This window comes from Gekko japonicus, unplaced genomic scaffold (genome assembly GCF_001447785.1).
Source record: "Gekko japonicus isolate JY-2015 unplaced genomic scaffold, Gekko_japonicus_V1.1 scaffold141, whole genome shotgun sequence".
In the NCBI taxonomy this organism is placed as follows: Eukaryota; Metazoa; Chordata; class Lepidosauria; order Squamata; family Gekkonidae; genus Gekko; species Gekko japonicus.
Window position 1 is genome coordinate 431714 of NW_015176455.1, and position 8883 is coordinate 440596.

General features: G+C 38.1%; 1 protein-coding gene across 4 annotated transcripts in view; it reads right to left on the minus strand.

Moving 5' to 3' along the window:
• The window catches only part of PPP4R3B (protein phosphatase 4 regulatory subunit 3B), a 35734-nt gene that overhangs the window by 17367 nt on the left and 9484 nt on the right, over positions 1 to 8883 (minus strand). For all 4 annotated transcript variants that reach the window (XM_015426935.1, XM_015426934.1, XM_015426937.1 and 1 more), the window contains exons 5-6: positions 5483 to 5560; positions 3062 to 3178 (exon numbers count right to left, since the gene is read on the minus strand). In XM_015426935.1, coding sequence (XP_015282421.1) covers positions 3062 to 3178; positions 5483 to 5560 — 195 coding nt within the window. The remainder of the gene's footprint in view (positions 1 to 3061; positions 3179 to 5482; positions 5561 to 8883) is intronic.

Genomic DNA, 8883 nt, shown 5'->3' on the forward strand with positions numbered 1-8883 from the left:
CAAGTTCAAGGGCTAATGCCCAAATTAAAAACGAATGAATCACTGGGTCCAGATGGCATGTACCCAAGGACTCTTAAGCAACTCAAATGCAAAATACTATTCCTCTCTTAACAAAAATATGCTATGTTGCTAAAACAGGACTTCCTTCTAGCAGGCTGTCAAGTAATAAATGCATCACTGACTTTCAAGCAGGGATCCCAAGGTGATGCATGTAGTTATAGAATGATTAGCCAATGTTTATTCTGGGTAAAATGATGGAAACTGTTATTAAAGATTGCCAGCCAGGCATTAACAGAAAACTGGTATAAAATGTCCTTCAGATGGTATAGAACACCAAAGGATACTGAGAAAGTAGACAAAAATTACAAAGGAAAATGCTGGAAATGCCAAAATACAGATGGGACCTTTTACCATATGTGATGGACTTGTAAAAAAGCAAAAAAAATACTGGAAGGAAATACATGGAAAAAAGCAGAACATACTAAAATTTAAATTCCCTATGGAAGCTAAGAACATGCTATTAGGAATATTGCCCAACATATTACCAAAAGTTCTGGAAGAGGTATTCAAATATATGGTGACAGTGTCTAGAATCATTTATGCAGCAAAATGGAAACCAGACAACCTGTCCAAGCTTAGAAGAATGGGAATATAAACTTGCCATTTATGCAGTAATGGCAAAATTAACAACCTATTTGAGAAATAGATCGATTTTGAAATCTGAGGAGAGATAAGAGTGTTTATTACGCAAGCAGGAGGTAAATTTAGAATGGGAGGTTTAAAATGGTATATAAATGTATTGCTATGCATATAAATGTATTACAATGCAGAAATAGAACGAGAACAAGTTTTAAATATAAAGGTATAAGGAAGTGGATTGTGAACAAAAATATCTACAATTTTTTAACTTACATATGAGATATATAATAGACTTTCCTTTAAGCTTCGATATATTATAAGTTATAGCTAGTGTGTAGAAATGATGAAATATGTAACAGAATATGTAATAATGATGAAATTAATAGTATACTTACAAAATAGATCAGTTATGAAATTTGAAATGCAAAATGTTTGAAGTAAGGATCATTGTATCTTATAGAAAATATCTTAAAAACTATAATGAAGGGGATGCTGGGGAGAAATATTTACCTTTTCTGTTCTATATATCCTGCAATCTACAATAATCTTGATATATATGTTATATAATTACTCTTTTTCCTTTTGTATCCCCTCTATATTATATTTTACGTTTAAAAATTATATCTATCTGTATAAAATAAATTGTTATTAGAGATAGAATGATTACAAAAACTGAGAAACACATTCTATAGAGAAAGAATGGCTTCTGTAAAGGACAGTTCTGTTTCATCAACTTCTGTGTTTTTTTAAAAGAGGGTTAACAAACATATGGGCAAGGGTAACTTAAAGGTACTATATAACTGGTCTTCTAAAAAGCTTTTGACAAAATCCCCCAAGAACAACTCCTGATTAATCTTAACAGTCAAGGAAAAAGAAGATGAGACTCCTCACAGATTAGGACCTAGTTAAACAACAGGAAACAAGAGAGTTAGGGTAAATGGACTGCTGTCAAGATGAAAGGAAGGAAACACTGGGGTTCCACAAGGAATGTCCGATATCATAATAATAAGACCATATTTGGAACAGCATGTTCAGTTCTTGTCACTGTATCTCAAAAAGGATGCTGTAGTGCAGAAAGGGGCAACAAAAATTATCAAAGGGTGGGAATACCCCACCTACAAGAAAAGCTAGAGAGTTTGGTGCTTTTAATTTGGTGAAAAGACAAACAGGTGGAGACATGATAGAAGTCTACAGAATTATACATATGGTGGAGGCAGTGGATAGAAAACGTCATCCTCCCTTCTCCCATAATACTGTAACTCAATGGCACCCAATGAAGCTGATGAGCAACTAATTCAGGACAGACAATGGGAACTACAGCTTCTCTCAAGAACAACTTAATTTGTAGAATTCACTGCAATGGCACGTAGGGATGGTTACGAGTTCTACTGGTTTTAAGAGGGATTTAGATTAATTCATGGTAGAGGAGACCAACTGATTGCCTTTAGCTGCAATGACTAAACAGAACCTCCGATTTCAGAGGCAGTAATCTTCTGAATACCAGTATGTGTGGGGGGCAACAACAAGAAACAGCTGTACCTCCATGCCCTGGCTTGTTGACCTTCTGGTGACATTTGGTTGGCCACTTTCTGATACAGAATATAGGATTACATGGTCCACTGGTCCAATTTACTTAGAAAACTAAGAACTTACTGGAAGCAAACTAGGCAAACCCTGTGATGACAAAACCAGCTGAAGACTGTATCCTACAAACCTACAAGCTGTGAGGACTATTCTTCCTCCTTGCTGCTGCCCTGGCCCCGTGCTTGGTGGAGTTTTGTCTGCAAAGCTCCACCAAGCCCCAGTCGTTTCAGGAGCTGCTGAGGGAAGGTGGGAAAATGCCTAGCTCTACAAGTTCACTGAAGCTTGTGGTTCACAGAATTAAACCCTTTAAATTTCCTCTCATTTGATGCAAGACAGAGGAAATGACAGTTCCTGCTACTACAGTAAAAAATCATGTTTTACTTCCTACCAGGCCTCTTGTTTCTCATGCTATATATGCTCTGGACAATGCATTTCTGGATAACAATGCAAACAGCTGATATGCACATCCATGCATATATAGCAGCATACCACAGCTCACCATGGTATCTACATGATACAATATTAAAAGTTTAGCACTAAGTTATACATACAAGTTTGTTATAATTATATACACAGATTTGTTACAATTCAGCTAGAAGTTTGTTTTTCATTCTCAGATGGGTATACTCCCAGATGTAGTGCTGTCTAAGTTAAGATATATGCAGCTATCTAGTGCTGATTTCTTTCAAAAGCATCAGATACAATATTTTACATAAACAGTCCCAATTATCAGAGATTTACAGAAGGGTCTTTAAAGTCCCAAATACCTCACAAAACATTAAAACAAAACAAAAAGCCTACAGCATCTCCTCAATTCTAGCTTACGAGTTTGACTTACCATTACAATTTCAAGAGCAGGAAGAATTCCTAACTTTGCCAAAGTTTTGAAAAAAGTATCTCTGTTCTGAGGCTGCAGTGTCTGAGAAAATGCACAGAACTCCTTGAAAAAGTTAACCTGTAAGGTATGAAAAATAACACAATAAGAAGTGGGACACAACCAGTGTTCCTTCTAAGCTGAGTTAGTGTGAGCTAGCTCACAGTTTTTTAGCCTCCAGCTCACACATTTTTGTCTTCGCTCAGGAAGGAGAGCTCCAGAGCAAACTAATTTATGCAGGAGCCAAATCGCTCGCTCACAACTTTACTGCCAGTAGCTCACAAAGTAGAATTTTTGCTCATCAGACTCCACAGCTTAGAGGGAGCATTGGACACAACTAATAAAATCAGTAATGCAGCTAGAGATTTTAAAAAATCTGAATGTATTTATTTACAAAATTTATATCCTGCTATGCTGCCAGATCAGGACCACCAAGACAGCTAGTTTTACCTGACACAGAACTAATTTTTCAAGTGAGAAAGGCAGTACCACTGAAAGAAGATATCTTCATTTTCTCCCCCCCCCCCAACACCTGTATTTATTATTTATTTATTACATTTGTATCCCACCCTTCCCACATGCGGGCTCAGGGTGGGTAATATCAAACTGCATATACAATACAATCAATTATCAGATTAAAACATTAAATTTAAAATTTAGATTAAAATAGGTTTAACTAAAGATGCAACATCTCTTTCTATATTAGCTCCAACAGCTGGATAAATGGTAATCATGGGCTGCTTTGCAGGGAGGCCATGTGTTTGGATGTCCGTTGCCTCAACCGAAGGCCTGGCAGAACAGCTCCGTTTTGCAGGCCCTGCAGAATTGTAATAAGTCCCGCAGGATCCTGATCTTGTGGGAGCTTCTTCTACCAGGTGGGGGCCAGGACTGAAAAGGCTAAGGCCCTGGTTGAGGTGAGATGGACATCCTTTGGGCCATGGATAATCAGTAGGATGATCAACAGAGCGCAAGGCTCTCCAGAGGGGTATATGGGGAGAGGCGGTCCCTTAAATATGAATACAGATGATAATGTTAGGACTAACATCAGGAGCTTTTGAAATACTACATCATGAACAATTAAAACATTTATACTCTTACTGCAGCTATATCCTATGAAATTTAACAAATGTGGTGGAATTTAATTGATTATTTTGTGATATAAGATTTTGATTGAATAAGACTACAGTACTACACTGAGAGATTTAAAAATATGGAGCAGTAAAGCCCACTGTCTGGAAAAATGAAAAGAAAATATCTAAGCATCTGCTAGAACCAGTTTGGTGTAGTGGTTAGGAGCATGGACTCTAATCTGGGAGAATGGGATTTGATTCCCCACTCCTTCCCATGCAGCTGCTGGTGTGACCTTGGGTCAGTCATAAGATCTCTCAGAGCTGTTCTCTCAAGGGCAGCTCTTGAGAGCTCTCTCAGCCCCACCTACGTCACAGGGTGTCTGTTGTGGGGAGGGGAAGGGAAAGGAGATTGTAAGCCACTCTGAGACTCCTTGGGTAGTGAAGGACAGGCTATAAATCCAATCTCTTCTTCTTCTAATTTATTTTACAAAATTTATATCCTGCCTTTCTGCTATCACAAGGGTCACCAAAGCAGCTAACAAATTAAAACATAAGTAAACGTTATATTTTAAAACCAACCAAAAAGAGCACCACCACGTTACTAAAACAGTTAAAACTAGAACTGAAAGATAATTGTGTTTGTTATTTTGCTTCCATGATGCCCCCTGCCCCCCGCCCCATTTCCACACTTCAAGTCTCACATAAAAAGTAACAACTAAAATCTCTGGCTGCCCAAACACTTCAAGCTCCAAAGCTGTGTGGTAGAGCCCATATACAGACGATGACTGTGGGTCATTTCACACATTATGTAGCAGTAATTCTGAGATTGCCATGCAGACCAAGAAACTGTGGCAAATGACACATTTTCTAAACATGTATGGCTCATCATGTACATTTTAAGCATACACTTAAGAAAACTGGGATTGGGTACAACAGCTTCCTTCCTTAAAGTAAGGATTCTTCTGCTGCAGGAAGTTTTCTTCCAACAGGAGGCTCCTCACGTCATAGAAGGCAGCCAATGGACCCAACTCTTAAGAAACCATTTGAGTGACTTATATTTATCATATGCTCTCTTTCTGTTTACTAGCTTATCTACTGCAACACAGGTCAAATTAAAGTTCTATACATATTATACCATGCTTAAATTTGGGGTATTCTGGTTTAATATCATTGCATAATCCAGCCTGCTTCACACACAGACCCTCTGAATTTGCTATGCTAGTACAAGTTCCTTAAAAATGAGCAGAAACAGTAGCAGAAGAGCTGGAGGAACACAGTACAGATTTCTTGCCTGAATCACCCATACCAGACTTACCAGCTCACGCCTTTTGTCATCGTCAGTAGCATCATCAGTTAGCTGTGCAAAAACTTCAGACAAGAACTTTTCATCTTCCTGCAGGATACAATAATTGTTACAGATTGTGTCATAACTAAGAAACCTATTCTCATAGCCATTAAGGCACAGACAAACCTGGTTTTGTACTATGTTGAATATTTGGCCCATATATCCTGTTCTTTCTGAAAAGCAGTGCCTATGCTTTCACCTTTCTCCGAGAACAGAAATTCTCCTTTTTACTCTGACTTCCCCACATTCCACTTTTAGGAAACATAAAGAAAGAAGGAGAAAGGAAATTGTCAAAAGTTGTCAAGTGAGGGGCCAGGGAGGCTCAAACCAGCCTACAGACAATCACTAGCCAGTCTCTATGGTAGTACTGTTAATCTACAATATGGAATCTCTGGTTAAACATCTTTGTATGGCCAAGTGATATGATCTGAGGTTCTGGAAAGGTAGATTTGAAGACATGCGTCATACTAGACAACATGCACAAGAGCTGAACAATCCCTGGTCTCGCTCTGTATGAAGCAACTACCTGATTACTCATTGGGTGGTCTTCTGCATGGACAACAGATCCTACATATCCCATCCCATTCACATACATGACCTTGCAATGAAAAACTGAAAAAGATAAATTAAAATAAGATAGCAGAATAATACCACAAGCAGAGAGGAGAAGTTAAAAAAACAACAAACCTGAGTTCAAAGCAAAATGCACACAGGGCAGATAGTTTCAGGCGACTGAGCCAGCACTCTACCCACATATACAAACACTATTACATCTGCCCTACTGAGTGTCTTATGTATCAGTCTGAAAGATGGTTTACATGCTATTCAACCTCCACTTTGAATAGCTTTAGCAATAAAATCGGATACTCTGTCACTCATGAATGCAGCTAAAAATCTACACATGCCTCTCACCAAAGAAATATACCTTTGAGTTTAAGGGATTTAAGAACTCTACTTTCAAACGAGCAAAAAATAGTTATTCACTCTAGTAATGAAAGAGGAATTCCCAACCGGCATAGTTTGATTTTAGAATTGCGGAATACGTCATCTTAAATCTCTTGCTAGCTGTCCAGCATTAACTGCCAACCTGGCTAAGAGTCCAACCATGACCAGACTACAAAACAGTCAAGAACTGGGAGAAGGAAAATTGTCAATTCTTTTCCAAACATGTTGCAGGCATAGTACAAGAAATCCATATCCTCTCTCTCTGTAACACTACTAAGAGAAGTGCAGGTTAGCCCTTCTAGTTCTTTCAATATCTCATTCTGCCAACTGTGTGATGAGCCAACAGCAGCCCACCATCACAAGGAACTTATGCTACTGTTTACCAATTTCCAAACAACTGCAAGCTGTTCAACTACCCATAAGACAGTACAGCTATGCTAAGCCAAAGTGCAGATGAAGCATGCTTTGGAGCCAGATGACACATTAATTTGTCATAGATCCATTTCCTGCTTCCCACCTTTTCCCCAAATAGCCCACAATCTCATGCCTGCCTACTCTGAGTTAGAATGCTATTTTCAGCATTAGTCCAAGGTTTAGAAAAGCATCACTGTTGAAAACTGCCATAACATACACATGAATGCCTTCCTAAGTACCCTCCATACAATATCTGCCAAGAGTTCCTGACTGTGTCATCTTGTTGCCACATTCATGACACATATTGGAGGGGCATATCCCACCATGAAGTCATTGTATAAGCCAGATGGCAGCCATTCATTTAGCTTAACAACAGACAGTTGAGACTCTCTCCCATTTTGATCAGCAGTATTCAATTACACTGACATTTTCAAGGAGGAAATTTCCAAGGTACAAGTTTTTTCCCCATTTGTTGACAAATAATGATTACCAGCTAGCTATAGGTACAAACATATTGGGTTGAGTGTGAAATGATAAAAAAACTGATGATTTCTATTCATTGTTCTACCACTATAAGACAACAAAAAATATGTTCTTCTCCTCACTTCTCCACAACACCACCCAGAGTGTTATTTCTACCTTAGTCACTAACAACTCAAGTCTCAAATTAATACTTTTTTGTGTAAAAACCTTTTTTCTTTATACAGTGGTTAATTTTAAAGTAAAAAGATGAAAAATTAGGAAAAGAAAAGGTGAAGTGCATGTGCATGTCTTGTGCATGAAAATACCCAAGACTCCACAAGCCAATCCTGTGAAGATCTGAATATATTGCCACAATTTAAGGAGGTCAGAAGTACGATAAAATAATCAAAAGGAATACTGTTACTTGGTTCTACATCTGGGCAGTTCATGTAGCAGTGGAGATTTACTTATTATGGAAGAAAAGGGAACAACACTAGTCCCAGCCAAATAATGACCACTGATTTCTCAGTGGGCTGTTTCTGCATAACAATTTTTGTAAAACCCTTTTGTAAAAACCTTGGAAAAAACCATAAACAACATTACAAAAGGGTAATTTTTGCAAGACTGACTACAATGAGCAAGGCATAAGCTTGCAAGATGTATCTATGACAACAGCTCTAAAGCTCTGCACTTTTTTCCTGAAAGAGACGAGGATACTTTTTAAAATGGCAAGTCAGCAAAGGCCAAAGACCCAAAGAACCCACAATTAGTTCCATGTGCAAAAGGGGCCTTGGAAAAACGATCTCATATAGCAGCAGCATCTGAAACCAAAATGAATTTCAAAAGTTTTTGTAACATGGAATTTGGAAAGATCTGCTATTCAAAGGAGAAAGTAAAAAATGCCCACTGGCATAAACAAGACCTTGGGCTCATTTCTAAAGTAGTTCTCTAGAGCAATATCTTACTCATGTATTACTGCTCTTTTTCACTTACTGCTACTCAGCTTCTAGTTGGAGAGATTTGCTCAATGCCAATTCATTTGAAATGTGTCTATTTAGGTCCCTGCAGGCAACAAGAAACCTCAAAAACACACCAATTTCATTTTGCCACAGCAGCCGCAACAAAGACCAAAATAAGTGAGTAGTGGTTTCCAAAACACGGGTGTTGGCAACCTTTGGGTGTATCTTCTCCATGTGTTTTGCTCCTGGAAGGCACGGGTCAAGGAGAAGGATGGTGGAGGCTTTAAGGCCTAACTCTTCTCTTTTTAAGGCTCATTATGTACACATTTTTTAATTCTATTCCAAAGAACCAGAATGAATTGGAACATATAGACTATCCCATTTTAAATATTAACACAAAACAATTTAAAATGTAAGCAAGACTAATGTCTGCTAAAAACTCTACCCAATACCAATTTAACCTCTACCATTAAAATAACAGAATTATGGAACATTCCTAAGAACACTTTCCTGGGAATAAGATCCACTGAGTAGATGTGCTTAGGAAGGCACTATTACTTGTGCTTTCAGGAAATGCACAAGCAAGGGAAA